Raw genomic sequence first — 16,451 nt, forward strand, 5'->3', positions numbered from 1 at the left:
CATTCAGGTAGTTCTAATAAACCACAAATACAACACCAACATCTAGTCATAGGAAGCTTCAATAATGTAGATTATGTAATATCTCATATAATGTTGGATACAAAAAAAAGTAGAGTCAGCCTGGTCCAAAACCATCGGAAGGCCATACTGGTCCAAAACTATTTCAATTAAGGCAACCTGGTCCAAAACCATCTGAAGGCCATGGCCATCTGAAGGACATGGCCATAACCATTGGGAAGCAACCCTCATCGACGCGGGTTGATTCCCAATGGTTTTGGCCTTGGCCTTCATATGGCTTGGCAACCCTCCACATAAAAACCATAATCCAAGGCTATTTATATGTGTTTCGGGCAACAGCCTTAGCTCTTCTGATGATAGCCTTAATCCTACACATACTCTCATGGGCATACTCTGGTAGCTCACCATGGCCATTTAAGTACACACTCTAGCCTTTAAATTGCATCTCCTTTTGGAACCTGATCCTATCAAGGTGACCAGCCCATATACTAACCAAAGAATGGTTGCCAAGCCATTGGTTTGCCAAGGCCACAAACACTGGGAAGCAGCCCATGTCAACGCGGGCTACTTCCTAGTGGTTGTGGCCTTGGCAATCAAGTGACACATACCTCACATGCTTTCAATCCATCCGGTTCACATGGTTCAAGTCATAATTACCCTTGTGGTGGCACAAGTTCAAGTGTGCATAAAGATGTGTTCAACTCAAAGGACAAGTCTTCATGGGTAAACCATCATATAGAGTGGAAAAGTTTGCCCTTCCAAAACCCCTCTCATTACATAGCAATTACCTCACCAAAGCATTTGTGGGCCAAAGCAACACCATTAGGAAGCAGCCTGCGTTGACGCGGGCTGCTTCCCAATAGTATGGCCATGGAGCATAAACAGTCCATGTCAAAGATGAGCAGCCCCGGGCAGCATGAAAAAAAACATGTATTGCGGGCCACTTCCAGCCCCTTTTTTTAATTGAAGAGCATTACATACCTTGCAAACTGAGCAGAACTAGCTCTTTCTTGGGCAAACGTAGAGGGGCACGACGCTTCTGGATCCACACAAGGAGTACGCAAAGGGGCACGCAACTTTTGAATCCACACAAGGAGCATGCAAGGGCAAGCAAATATCTTCTAAATTAACACAAGAAGGGACCTGTTGAATCAAAGCATACAAAAAGAAGGATCAACGCATGCAAAGAGCACCTCCCTTTTTTCTCAGAAAGAGGATATTTTAATGAAAAGGGGAGGTTGAGAAAATAACTATTGGTAGTGCTTAAGAAAAACTATTTTCCCAAAACTTACAAAACCTTCACTTACAAATCTAAGAAATTATTCATAATAAAGAATTTTATAAAATTTGAAGGTTTTTGTTCCATAAACTGTCAAAATTTACAAGTATTTATGCCTTTAAATTTTAATTTTGAAGGTATTTTTAGAATTTTAAAGGTGCAGTTACACTGTACTCGGGTTTTTTTCGCACACTGGTCTACATAACTTTTGGGTGGCCCGTTAATGTCACATAACTATTGGCCGTAGTGTCTACATATCTTTTTTGTGGCCGTCAATCATTCCTAGGAGTTTTTGTGCGTTATTGCTTGCCAGATTATGTTTATTATAGCCATGTTTTCTTTGTAATAGTTGGATCAATCTCGAGATACTGCAAAAAAAGCCATTTTGATAAAGCTATTTAAATATTCTTGCTTTGGGTATGATTGTTTTTTCGATTGTGTTGTTATAATTTTATATATATAAATAATGTGAAAGCATAAATGAATAACTATGGTTCCACATATATATTTAGTATTTTAATTTATTGTAGTTATTTAAATATATTTTTTGGGTTCATATATTGAACAAACTTAATACCTTTAAATTTAATATATGAATAAATAAAATATTGATATTATATTGTTAAATATCAAAAAGAGGTATTTGTGTAAAAAATAAATATCATCTTTAATTTCGCATACCATAATAAATTGTTCGTTGTCATTTGCCTTGTAAACCAAGAATTTTCTTGTGGGCTCAGGTGTACACACATCATATTGGTTTTCCTGCATTTTCTTGCTCACGTATACAAGTCATTTGGCCATTTTCATACCTGTGATGGCTCGGTGTGTGACCATCTATGGTCTTGTGGTTGGAACAAAGCTTGTTATATGTTCCAGCCAAAGACACAATGAGATATCTTTGTCGAAAATTCAAGAACACTTTGCGCTCTCTGGCAAGAGCTGGCAAGAGGTTCACTCTGCATCCAATGACTTTGGGTGCAGAAAGTACAAAGATTGAAGCTCAGGCACTTACTGATGGGACAGAGGGATATCTGTTGGATACAGATGTTCAAGCAGTTTATAAGGCTAGGTTACAAACTGTCAACTTGGTGGTGCTTGATGAAGAGGAAGCAGTGTATAAATATAATGTGGTGGATCAGAGATCCTCTTTGCATTACTCGAGTGTTTTTGATCTGATTCATGTTTAACCTAGAGGGAGCAGTATACATGTTGCATTTGAAAGTGTGCATCAAATAGTTTCTGTTGATGAGCTTTATGTATCCTATGATGGATATATTGCTTTTGAGCTTCTTTCTTCTAGTGGGTGCAATTCTTCAATGCACGGAATGGATCATAAACATGATGGTCATGTATGGACAGACTATGTAACTTGTTCAAGTGATTTCTTTGTAGGTACATTGACTGAGCAGGTGTATAGGTCACCTATGTTGCTACAATCTAGAGTGTTCGCACATTGTGGCAGCTTCAGTTGTGAATGAGACTCACTGGATTGGGAGAGTGCGGAAGGTGCCTCAAATTGGGAGAGTGAGAGAGCAGATAGTGGAACTATTGTGTGTAGTCATTATAGACTTCCACCACAGTGTGTGAGACAAAATGTCCTGCTGTCATATATTATTGTGTTCCAAAAGATCAAGAGAATTATACAAGATGTGCAATGCATTTGGGTTACCATGACCATCCATGAGCAAAGGGTATTAGTAGGGTGCAAAAGAGAATAATTGAAGATAAAGTATACTTGCATGCAAAGGGGAGTCCACATGCAAGGGGGAAGATAAAGTATACTTGCATGCAAAGGGGAGTCCACATGCAACACCTAAGCAAGTCGAAGTGAGTGTGGCCTAAGAGCTAGTCCTAGACATTTTGATTAAAGAAAATGAAGGGAAAGAAGGAGATTTTGGTGATAAGGAGCTGAATGATCTGCTTAAGACCGTGACTCCACTGTCCGATAAGAAGAGAATTTAAAGATGTATTCAAGAAGCAAAAGGGAGCAGTGTGTGTGGCTTAAGAGAACTCGAAGCCATTCTGAATTTGAAAAGCAAGATTGGTTATCCATTTTTGCATAGCATTCTTTTCCCAGGGCAATTGGCTTTGGACATGCAACCACATGTTTTCAAAATGTCAACTCTCAGTCGTGGGAGTGGAGTAGACTTGGTGAACAGAATGAGACTGGGTGGTAACTTGCAAGAGATGTGGGTGCATTTTAATCACATGCATCGTGTTCAAGGTTGGTCTACAATGGGGGCTTTTGTTTATGATCCGTTCCTCAAGGAACTTCTAACCATTGCTACATGTGAATTTAAGGTGGATGATAGATATGCTTAGAAAGAATTTTGGAAAATGTTAAATGTTGTTGTGCAGGAATGTCGTAATGGTAAACCTGAGTGCAGGGGGTTTTATATGGCGGATGAGGCCGGTGCAAATTGGATTGCAATGTGCTCTGTTTATTTTTCTAGGAAGCGTAGCCTAGAAAAAGAACGATCATGTTCTTTTCATTGGGAGCAGAGCATGGTGAATCATACAAAAAAGTGTATTAGACCACCGTTCCATGAGGAGCACAAGGCCCTATGTAGAAAGTGGAAGAATGCAAGCTCGGATGTTGCGGCGTCGGTAAATTGTAAATAAGCTTTGTAGCAATGGTGGAGAAATGGACATGTTGTGGAGGGTGAGTTGCCTTCAATGGAAACATGGCTTGCATGGTGGGAAGTGTGTGCATTGCATTGGAGTTCTTGGTTCTTGGCACAAGACAAAGATGGTCCTTTCATGCCGACCACGAACCTTTCTGAGAACAAGCATTCAAGCATGCGAGTAGCTATTGGTTATAGGAAGCAATTATCTTTGTATGAGGCTACTGCAATTGACCTTTCCTTGGCTGTGTTGCAGAGTGTACACAGTAATGCATACTTGGTGGGTGGCTATACTAGGACTGGACCTAGACTTCAAGAACTCAAGGAGCGCTTCCTTTCAAAGAATGTTGGGGTTTCAAAACGAGCAAAAGACTAATTGACTTGACCCATAGTGCAATGGCAGAGGCTAATCTGGGTAGCCCAAAAGTGGACCAGGAGCAAAAATCTGTGCGAGATGCAAAAGACCTATCTTAGCATCTCCAAGTGTTGTGTTAGAGAATGATAGCCATAGGCCGGAGTACATGACTGTGACAGTTAACAAAAGAGGACCAGCTGTTCCAACACCTCTGAAATCCAGGCAACCCAACATTCAAGAGAACAAACTAATGAAAACACTATGGGCGATAAAATGGACAAAACCTAAGTCTAAAGTTACATGCTTTGGATTTCTACAAGAAAGCAGCGCTTTGGTGCCTTTATTAAGCCACAAGGTGGTGTGCCTGCACCATGTTTTTGGGGACGACGTACTCACCTAGAACATGATGGTTCCTCGGGTGGCATTTGGGAGGGTTTTGTATGGTTCTATGCTAATGTGAATACACATTGCTAGCACGTGGACACCAAGTGGGTGATTGCACCATCAAGACCCGCTCTAGGTGTTTGGCCAATTGTAGAAGGTACAAACCTTACAGCAGAGGAGGTGGCCAATCTGGACAGAGCAGGGTTTCTGTTGGAGATGGATAGCATCATCCCACAGAATCCAAATTCGATAGTAGGGTCAGGTCTACCACCAATACATGCAAGCTCTTGTAGGCCTACCACTAATAGATGCAAGCTCTTGCAGGCCTAAGTACCGGGCCGATAAGGTTGTATGTTGGCGTAAGAGGCTCACTAAAGAATTCCAAGCGAATGTACAAAAAGGTCGTTCGATCTCAGCTAGCATGGTTCGAGAAGACATTGTTGTCTGTAATGAATTGCACATGTTTTATGTGAGCACAGAGGGGTCATGTGCTGCTGGAGTGAATTATGTGGTGAATGTGTCTGAGTACCCAAGTTGCTCTTGTCCGGATTTCCAAAAGAGGGAATCAAAGCATGAGATGTACCTCCCTTGCAAACATATGTATTATGTTTTTTTTGCAGGTGCTGAATCTTGGTGCGGTTGTGCATGAGTTTATGCACCGACATGCTTTGACAAAAGTGGAGCTGTTTCAAGCATTGTCTAGTCGTTGCTACCATGCAAATGTTGCAGAGCCATAGGGCATTGTTGGATGTCCGAATATGCATAGACAAATTTTGGAATACTGACTTCAAACGCATGGCAAAAGTTGGTGGTCGCCTGTTTTTTGGTCTTGGGAGGACAATATGTGTAGCATTAACTGTTTTTTGGGTTTCCTGGTTTTAGGTTTCTTGTTGACTTTAGACTTTTTTCTTCAGTAGAAGTTACAATTCACCTTTTGAGGTTTTCTTTTGTGGTTGAGCTTTTTTTCCCTGGCTACTTTACGACTTTTGGAGTGGCATGTCAAACTTGTTGAGCGGCCAAAATTCAATAGAATGGCTCGATTGGGATCTAGAGGCCGCTTATTGTCTTTTCGAAAAATCCCTCAATATTTTCAGGTTCCACGTGGATATGTACAGTTATGGGAGAAGGTGAGGGGAAGCACTTACATCGTTTGGTGATACCTCAGTTGGAGGATCAGCAACCTTGGTTAGAGTGGGCATTTAGAAAGCCTCAGGATAATGTCCAGCAGCGTACAACAAATCAAGTGTACCATATGATGGTAGAAGATAAGCGTTGGATCACTGAGAAGGCTAATAGGGTATGGAACATCATGAAGAGTAGGGCCTGGTGGAAGGAAGTAATCTTACAGGGCTGGTGGTCTAAGATTCCATATCAAGGGAAGATATTCCTATGGCGCATGCTAGTTGGAGGCTTACCATTGGGGGACCAGTTGTTGCGAAAGCGGTGGATTGCTTCTGGTAATTGTGTGTTTTGTACTACATGCTTGGAAACATGCCCGCATCTTTTCATTTTATGTCCGGTGGCAAAGAAGGTGTGGGATTCCCTTTCTCGCGTATGGACTTCATTGACAGATAGGCCCGTAAAGGTTAAAGACTGGATTTTTGGCAAGATTCCGAATGGGCCAGATAACCAAGAACATTTAATTTTCTTTTTCTCAGGTGGACAGGTTTGTGGCATATCTGGTTAACTAGGAATGCCTTCATATTTGATGCAAAAGTTGGTATTACAGCTCACGTAGGTCATATAAAAGGGATACTATTGTGGCAAGTCTCTTCCTTGCGGCCAGCTCATTTGGTGGAGAATGACACGGCTATATATTGGATGAGCTAGTACATCACATGGCAGCCATGTGGCCATTTGTAAAGTAATTTTGGTAATATATCTTTTATAGAGAGAGAGAGAGAGAGAGAGAGAGAGAGAGAGAGAGAGAGAGAGAGAGGGCTCACCCATAGAAACCTTGTAGAGCAGAGAGCAGCCAAAAACACATCGAAATGAAAAAAAGAAGGGAGAAGAAAACGTGGAGAAGGAGCACGCTACAAAAAAAAATGAATTATGCCTGCGTGCATTCAAGGAGGGTGGTTGCATCATGCTGCAGGAGGCGGCTCTTCGTTTGCGAGTCTGCATGGAGACGGCGACGGCGGCTCTACAAGCAGTTCGGACACTAAAAAAGTTGACACGTGGCAGTTCCAGAAGACAACGCATCTTCTCCTTCTAGAAACCTTGTAGTAGAGAGCAGTCGCAAACACACCGAAATGAAAAAAAGAAGGGAGGAGAAAACGTGGAGGAGCGGGCTGCAAAAAAAATTGAATATTGCTTGCATGCATTCAGGGACTTATGTAGGAGGCGGCTTTGCATCTGTGAGTTTGCATGGAGGCGGTGGCGATGGCTCTACGAGTAGTTCGTTAATTTTGGCTTTTTTGGGGTGAGGTGTATTGTGTTACAAGTGAGGGCCTAGGGGACGCTAAAAAAGTTGACACATGGCAGTTCTAGAAATCAACACATCTTCTCTTTTTATATATAGTAAGATAAGATAAGAAGATAAGATATATATATAAGTTGTTATATTTACATATAATGTGAATCTTGAACATATAAGTTTTATAAATGGTAAATATATTAATTTTCTCCCTATATGTCAGGATATTTGATTAAATTGGAAAAATTCTGTTGGGAGAGTGGATGATGGCTATGGCGCAGCTTGCTGTGACACCTTCTCTTCATACATTTCGCACCGACCACCACCACCACCAACAGGTGGTGCTCGATTTTGGAGTCCATAAGCCCTTCAAACGCTACAGTCTAATCCATTGCTCGGGTGCGTAAACACTTCTTTTCATTCGTGAATTTGAAATGTTTTCCCGACATATGACAGCAGTATCTTCCTCTTAATGTGTCATTGTGTTAAGTTATCAAATAATGGCTGATCAGCCTCCAGATCATTGCTAATTCTTTACACTGTTTTCTTGGAAGAGCCCAGTTTCAAGCAGATTTGGGAGTAGCCCCAAAACCGGCACTGTGGGCTCTCAGCGTCTCAAGGAGGGTGCCCTCCCTGGTACTTACTGGAGTGACAAGTAAGTCTCATGGCTTCATTACTCTTCTTTTAATATGAGATATAATCTCCTTCAATGTACCCAAATGAGTCTAATCTCGTTTCACCTGCATGAACTATGCTTTAATTAAAACTTACATCATGATCCAGGAAATACAGGATTTCTAATGAGAACGTGCAATCTTTGTAAACTTAGATGGAGAAATTATGGTTAATGAGCTGTGTGACCAGTGCACGTGCTTTCTGTAGTCTACAAGGAGGGTATTTCTCTTTCATTTGTGCATCGAGCCCTTTCTCAGCTCTAGCACCAGAGATGAATAGCATTTTGTAGCCCAGATTCGGCTCAAAATTATCAGCAAAGTGAAGATCCTCAAGAGCCTTAATTCAGCAAAGGTACCTCGAGTGTGGACCAGGAGATGAAGTTGCTTGGTTCTCCCGGTTCTGGTCGTAATTTTGTCACATGCACACCCTAATCAGGTGTCATGTGGACATGATTCTGTGTTTTGGGCAGGGATTACGGCTGCAAATCAATTTTCACAGGCGCTGATGGATTGGGACAATTCGTGGGGGCCAATTAGCAGCCACCTATAGCCAACTACCAGCCGATTGGCAAAATCACTCCTATAAACATGAGTCTTAGAGCCATATCTGTTCACATCCATCACCCGTGTGAGTGCTGTCACAGCCGAGCACGTGAATACATAAACTATTTGCCAAGACACAACATACATTCAACATCCATCACATCATAGACATGTTCCAATACATCTGTCACAAATGTCAAGAACATATACATCTTGTAAACACCAAAAGACAACCTTGCACATGACACAGCACTAGGGGTTGAAGTTGCCCCCGCCGCCCCCCCCGCCCCCCCCCCGAGGTATCTTTATTACCAACATAGTATTTTCTTGTACAAGATGCGGGTGCCCACTCCATCGGCAGCACTAGATTTATCCAAATTAGTGTAATACAGAAAAGAAAACAAACCCTTGGTCACCAACCCAAGGCAAAGCAGTCAACAACCGCTCTCTTAATTCCCTCCGGGTACCTGTCCGGCCCACTCGAGTGTTAGTATGATCACACCCTCTAGCTTAAAGCTGTCTACACAAATGTTCGCACAACCAGCTATGTTTCAAGCTTTCTGGCCACCCATAGGTTCCACCAGAACAAACACATGACCATTGTGCTTGCCTGGAACGATGTCCTCTCTGTCTCCAAGACTGAAAATAGCCTGTACACTGTCCAGACAGTACCAAAACAGCAATTAAACAAGTCGACCAGCTGTGGAAGTCTCCGTGTGTTAGTCGACCAGCTCAGAGATGCCCTATGTGCAAGTAGACTGCCCTATGGAGCCCTGTATGCAAGTCGACCAGCTATCTAAGGCCTTGTATGCAAGTTGACCAGCAGATAGAGAGAAGAGAGAGTCGACGAAGCCTGAAAGAAAGAGAATTACAGGTTGCGGGCCCAAAGCACAAATTGTAGAAGGCTGGAAACAGTTGATTATTGCTGAAAATGAGTACAAGGGAAGCCCGTAGGTGCTTACAAGCATAAGAGACTGTTGCTACAGCCAATGACCTCTAGCAGATATGCAAGAATGAGATGAAAAGTGAGGGGAAGGGTGAGAACCCTTATATATTCCTCTAGAGAGCTGGTCGGCCAGCTGTAGTAGGCCGACAGCTGTCCAATAGCATAAAATGCTATAAAATGCCTTAAAAAATGGTAAAAAATACCTAAATAATATCTGTTAAATATGCCAATGCAAGGTCTCATAAAATGACCATTACAAGCATGAAATGATCTGGAGATGATATATAATCCAACACTTCCTCTTTAGCACCAGAGGGGCTGTAAAATACCTGCACACTGAAGTAACACCTCCAAAGTAGCTCTCGAAAGTGGTTTGGTGAAGAGAACAACTACATTGTCCTTGTCCTTGTCCTTGTCCTTGGTAGAACAATAGGCCAGTCGAAGAAGTCCCAACTCGTTCCAGTCGCGTACAAAATGATAATGCACTTCAATATGCTTGGATCGTCCGTGTATCACAGGATTATGAGCTAGAGCAATAGCACTCTGAGAATCTGAGAATATGGTAACGGGGGAAGTGTCGGCACAACCCAAATGCTCCAGAATCTGATTAATCCAATGTGCCTCAGTGGAAGAGAGAAGGTAGGATTTATACTCAGTCTCGGTGGAAGAAGCAGAAACAGTCCTTTGCTTTTGAGACTTCCAAGAAACCAATCTTGTACCAAGCATGAAGCAATATCCAGATGTAGACCTCCGAGTATCAATGCAGCATGCCCAATCAGAATCTGTGAAACCAACCAAATCAGCACCACTGGAATAGGTGATGCCATAATTTGAAGTACCTTGAAGCTAACAAAGAACTCTCAAGGTTGCTTGCCAATGAGATCTTCGAGCGGCTGATGAGAATTGGTTGAGAACACTCATAGCATAGGAGATATTTGGACGGGTGTTGGCAAGGTAAAGCAATGAGTCAACAATCTGCCCCGGTACTCTGTGGAATCCACAAAGGGTGTATCATCCTCCTTGGATAACTTGGCATTGGGATCCATGGGACAAGAGAGAGGAGTACAATCTGACAATCCATAAAGTGAGAGCAGCTTCTAGCCTTCTTCATATACTTTCGTTGAGAAATGAAGATAGAATCATCTTTTTGCAAAACCTCTAGCCCAAGAAAATAATGAAGAAGGCCAAGATCAATCATCTCAAATGTTTCTTAAAGCTTGGACTGAACCTGTGTGACCAACTTAGTATCTGAGCCAGGAAGGATGAGGTCATCAACATACAAAACAATGACACAAATATCCCCATCAGAAAGAAGCACATAGAGATTGTTGTCAGCATATGCCCTCTCAAAGCCAAGAGATAACAAGAAGGCATCAATCTTCTGATACTAGGCACGCGGGGCCTGTTTGAGACCATAAAGAGCCTTCTTTAGAAGATACACATGGGTGTCCTATCCCTGAATCACAAAACCAGGAGGCTGCGTAACATAAACTTCCTCCTCTAAATCTCCATTCAGAAAAGTGGATTTGACATCTATCTGGAACACGGGCCATCGGAAGTGTGCAGCCAGAGCCAAAACAATCCTAATGGTGGTATACCTGGCTGTAGGAGCAAATGTCTCATCAAAGTCTTCACCTGCCTTCTGAGCATATCCTCAAGCAACAAAGCGGGCTTTGTACTTATCCAAAGTACCATTTGCATGAAACTTGACTTTGAAAATCCATTTCACACCAATCACACGATGTAAAGGCCGTGGCATCAAAGACCAAGTGTGATTCCTCTCAATAGCGGACATCTTTGCTTCCATGGCTTGCCGCCACTGCGGCTTTGAAAGAGCCTCCTCTGGACTCTCAGGCTCATCGATCTCCTGGAGAGAACTCATGAGAGCATAATTCACTGTGTGATGAGATGTGGAAGCCCGAGATGAACGGTGAGGTCCAGGTGTGGTGGTAGACAACTGGTTATGGAGCTGTGCATCAGGGAGACCAAAATCTCTAGAGTTGCTGAACTCACCGAGGTAGGCCAACCTTCCTCTCAAAGCGTGAAGAAGAAGAAGATCCAGTTGCAGTAGAGGACTCATCCGATGCTGCTGGGAGAGGTGATGAAGTAAGCACTAGTGGGGGTAATCCTGGAGTCAAAGTAGGACTCCTAGAGGGATTGGGAGCTGCAGTTAGGACTCCTAGAGGGATTGGGAGTTGCAGAAGCTGGTGCAACAGGAACTGGTGGTTGTAAAGTAGCAGCTGGCACCGGAGTTGAGCAAGAGGAGGAGGAGGAGGAGCTGGATGTGGAAGAGGTATAAGATCATTAACCTCCGCCGGGAATGGATCATCCCAAAAATCTTTAGATGCATCAGGTGGAGAGGATTCAATGCCAAATAAGCTCTCATCAAACCGAGCATCACGGGAAATGATGATGCCATCAACCTCTGTATCCCAGAAGCGGTACCCTTTGGATCTCAGACTGTAGCCTGTGAAGATCATCCTCTTTGACTTTGGTGCGAGTGTGGTCCTCTTCTGATCTGGGACATGCACATAAGCAACACAACCGAAAACTCGTAGATGAGAAACATAAGGCTTGTGTCCTGTAAAAGCCTCCTCCGGGGTCATTCCCTCAACCGCTTTTGTGAGAGAGCGGTTAATGAGATAAACAGGGAAGCCACAGCTTCACCCCAGAAAGCGGAGGGAGACCTATGTGATGCCACGGTCCGGTTCTTCTGTTCTCCACAACTCCATTCTGCTAAGGAGTGTAAGGAACTATAGTCTGTCGGTGAATGCCCTTCGACGCAAGGAAGTTATCAAGATATAAACTCGCCACCATTATCAGTCCGAAGAAAAGAAACTGTACCGCCAGACTGATTTTTCACCATCGCGATCCAAGTCCTGAAACTGCCACAAGCATTTGACTTGTGAGCCAGAAAACATACCCAGACTTTGTGAGTGAAATCATCCACAAGAAGGAGAAAATAGTGAGCCCCTCCAAGAGACTCAACCTCCATGGGTTCAACAAGATCTGCATGTATAAGCTCCAGCCTTCGGGTTGCTCGGTGAGTGGCCTCCTCTGGAAATTTATCTCGATGATGCTTGCCCATCATGTAAGATGAGCATATGTGTGAAAGACACTTGAGCTTAGGTAGTCCGTTGACTACCTGGTGAGAATGGAACTTTTGTAAGGCAACAATGGGAACATGACTGAAGTGAGAATGCCATAGAAAAAAATCTGCCTCAGAAACCAAAGCCATCAAGGGGGAGAAAAGCTGATGAATATGTGAGTCAGTGCGAGGGATTTGGGAAGAAAAGTTGGTGATCTTGTAGAGAGGGAGAAAAGCTGATGAATATGTGAGTCAGTGTGAGGGATCTGGGAAGAAAAGTTGGTGATCTTGTAGAGACCCCCTTCATGGACTCCATTGGCAACAACCGAGAGTCTTCATGTCGATCACTTCAATGACCTCATCATCGAAGTACACACCAAGTCCCTTCTAAGAAGTTTTGTATACAGAAAACAGATTTTTGGAAATCCGTGGAACATGTAAAACATGATGTAAGGTGGCGGAGGAACCCAAAGAAACATTACCAACACTGGTGACAAGAAGCGAAGAGTTGTCAACATTACCAACACCAGTGACAAGAAGCGAAGAGTTGTCAGTGATACGAACTGAAGAAGAGAGTCTCTGGTAGTCCTCCAAGACATGGGCTTGATTGGTCATGTGGGCAGAAGCACCACTATCACCGACCCATTCCACCACTTCAGGTGTGTCACTGACCTCTATTGGAGAAGTCATATCTATGATCACGAGGAGTGAATCCTATGAAGAAGTGGATGAATATGTGACTGCCATGTATGTAACTTTGGTAGATCCCTCCTCTGAAACTTTGTCCTTGCTCTTGTCTTTGGTGTTGTCCTTGTCAAATGCTTTGGAAGCATCCTGGGCTTTATACTTGGCTTTGGTTGCTCAAGAGTCATCACGACAAGCAAAGCAACGAGCCTTAGTATGACCTATTCTGCCATAGTAATCACATTCATTGCTTTTGTCCTTGGACTCCTTTGAATCCTGTTTACCCTTGCCTTTGCTTTTGTTGTTGTTGTTGTTGGTCCTTTTTCCACCTTTGCCTTTGCTCTTGTGAGAGGCAACAAAAGCAGACTTCGACTTGCCTTTTCCACGAAGCATGCACTTGTCATGGTGGAGATAACTCACGACTTCCTCAAAAGGGGTGAGAGGATGAAAGGGAGGGAGGGTGGGAAAAAAGAAATAGAGAAAGCAAATCTCTCAAGAACCCTGTCTTCAGCACCTAGAAGAGAGCTTCAGCCTCCAACAACAAAAACGCAGTAGTTCAGCAATATAGATGCAAAAAACGCAGCACAATGATGAAGCCTCTGCTCCAATCAGAAAACACAACAGTTTCTTGCTTGTAGATCAGCGTTTGGCTCTGATACCATGAAAGAAAGAGCATCACAGGTTGTAGGCCCAAAGCACAAACTGTAGAAGGCTGGAAACAGTTGATTATTGCTGAAAATGAGCACGAGGGAAGCCCGTAGGTGCTTACAAGCATAAGAGACTGTTGCTACAGCCAATGACCTCCAGCAGATATGCAAGAATGAGATGAAAAGTGAGGGGAAGGGTGAGAACCCTTACATATCCCTCCAGAGAGCTGGTTGGGTAGCTGTAGTAGGTAGACAGTTGTCTAGTAGCATAAAATGCCTAAAAAAATGGTAAAAAATGCCTAAATAATATCTGTAAATATGCCAATGCAGGGTATCATAAAATGACGAGTACTAGCATGAAAAGGTGATGTAGACCCTCTGGAGATGATATATAATCCAACAAAGCCTATCTAGCCCTGCTAAGCACTCAGCCAGCCCATAAGCCTATTGTGCCCTCTCTGGCAGCTTCTTTTAGCCCATGTGTGAAGTTGCCCACTCTTCAAGTCATGTTCATGCCAATATTAGCTGGACCCGCCCAAAAAAGAATTCCCAAGCCCATCTTAGTAACTCGTGGATTTCTTCTACACTTGTCCAAGCGCCCACCGCTAATAAATGGCCTCGGTACAGTAAAATAGTCCACCTTGATGTAAACTCACTCATAACTTATAAGTTTGTCCACCTAACGAGTTTGAACTTGTAACCATAAACTTTAGCAAACAAAGCAATAATATTTAAATAAAGTTGAGTGTGCACACTTACCACACTTACCACCTGCAAAACACATAAAACCACCGTCTTAGTGCCAGATAGGTGTGCACATACGTGTCCTCAGGTTTCTAGGCGTCCCTAGTGCCCGTGGACATTCACATGCAAAAATACCAGGCAAGGTCCTTGCAATTAAAACAAGTCCCACATGCACATGCTATTTCACAACATGCTTGTGCACAATAATCTGGATTAAATCTCCCAACTTGCCATCTTGTACACCAAAGTAATCTCGACCACGGGTGCCGCCCATGCAGGATTCAAAATACTCACCAGAGTAACTGCCCTTCCATGAGTTCACATAACTCACTAGGGTTACCGCCCTTCCATGAGTTCACATAACACTCACTAGGGTTACCACCCTTCCATGAGTGAGTCCATCATGCTCTTTTCAGTATGTCACAGCTTTGGAGGATTTGTGACATCTCCCCTGGCTTATAATCAGTTGCTCGCAACTGAAAAGCATCCATATAGGTAGTAAGGAGATCTGGGTACTCCTTAAAGTAAGCCTCATCGACCCATTTCGCATCAAGTGTTGGATAGTTTCAGATTTTGACAAGATATCTACGAATAAGCTTGCCACCATCAACTTTTCGTTGCTTGTGAAAGACAATCTGCACAGGCTGCAGGTTTTCTTCAAACTCATCCACCTCATGTTGGTCTTCCATTACCGGTTTCATCGGCTCAAGACCAACATACTGTTTCAAGAGACCGATATGAAAGGCATTATGTATCCACCAATGATTTGGTAATACCAATTGAAAAGCTACCTCATTGATCTTTTCCAAGATTTGAAATGGTCCATAATACCTGCAAGATAGCTTTGGATACATGTCCTCTTTGCCTGTCTTCTTATGGAGATGAGCTTTTTGGAATTTTAATAAAACCCAATCACCCTCCTTGAATTTCAACTGTTTCCGATGCTTATCTGCAACTTTCTTATGCTTTTCCTGGGATCTTTGTATGTCTGTCCTGACCTGTGAAAAGGCAGTGTCCAAATCCCTGATATATTGGTCTGCTGCAAATATGTCATCCTTGGTGCAAAACTTTTGAGTTCGCTTACAACAGTACTGTGCATACTTCTACAGGTAAGGCGCCCTTTGAAATTGTTTATGGCAAAGTTGTTTTGCCTCCTATTTGGTAAATACTTTTCCCAGTCTGATTTGTGGTCAGAGACATAACATTTCAACAAGTCAAGCACTGCCGAATTTGCAATTTCACTTTGCCCATCTGTTTGTGGATATTAAGCAGAAGAGAAATTCAATTTGGTTCCCATATTACCAAATAGAGAGGGCGCCAAAAGAGACTAGTGGTGTGAGGATCACGATCTCCCACAATTGTCTTTGGCATGCCATGATGCTTGAAGATTTGGGCCAAAAATATCTTCACTGTAACTTGGTTGAACACAATGCTAATCAATACACTTAAATACACTAAGATTTGAAGGACACTTACTCAAATACAAGAAGTAAATTGCTGAATTGACAAGAGACACACAATGAGCCGGAACGGCCGACCCCTCCCTTGAGTAAATTGTATTACTATTGGAGAAATTCAATACATGGTTTCACGGGCATCCATTGCCAAATCCTCCATGCCAATGCATATGAAATTCAGCATTTAGAAAACAATGGTATGTCGATGTAGATCACCAAGGAGCTGCCTTGATGCCCGGCCCGACTTCAGTGCCCATATTCTCTACCATTGGCTCTATGTTCTACCAAGCAAGGTAGCAACATCTTCAAGAGCACATAGGACAAGAGAAATACCACACAGGGCGGCTAAACAAGGAGTCCTGCCCTTCTACTGAGTAAGTAATGACAATACATTGTCCAATTACCTTACCAGTCTTCATAGAAGTTGTTGCAAGCGGAAGCCTTCGCGTTGGAAGCTTTAGAAGTGTTGATATCTTCGATTTGCCGCAATCCTTCGCGACAAAAGTCTTCAAGAGGATGAAGGGAACCTTGGGAAAGCTTCCCCTATGGTTCAACTTGAGAAAGGAAGGCTGAAATTAGGGTTTTCAGC

The 16,451-nt window shown here is 43.0% G+C and overlaps 1 protein-coding gene across 1 annotated transcript in view; it reads left to right on the forward strand.

The window, feature by feature from the left end:
- Positions 1–7,248: 7,248 nt before the first annotated feature.
- LOC147637091 (uncharacterized) overlaps positions 7,249–16,451 on the forward strand; it is a 75,968-nt gene continuing 66,765 nt past the window's right edge. The window contains exons 1-2 of the mRNA XM_086800708.1: positions 7,249–7,478; positions 7,641–7,734. Of these exons, the coding sequence (XP_086656834.1) occupies positions 7,343–7,478; positions 7,641–7,734 (230 nt within the window). The 5' untranslated portion in view covers positions 7,249–7,342. The remainder of the gene's footprint in view (positions 7,479–7,640; positions 7,735–16,451) is intronic.

This window comes from Cibotium barometz, chromosome 7, assembly GCF_041138505.1.
Source record: "Cibotium barometz isolate CiBa-2024 chromosome 7, ASM4113850v1, whole genome shotgun sequence".
NCBI lineage: Eukaryota > Viridiplantae > Streptophyta > Polypodiopsida > Cyatheales > Cibotiaceae > Cibotium > Cibotium barometz.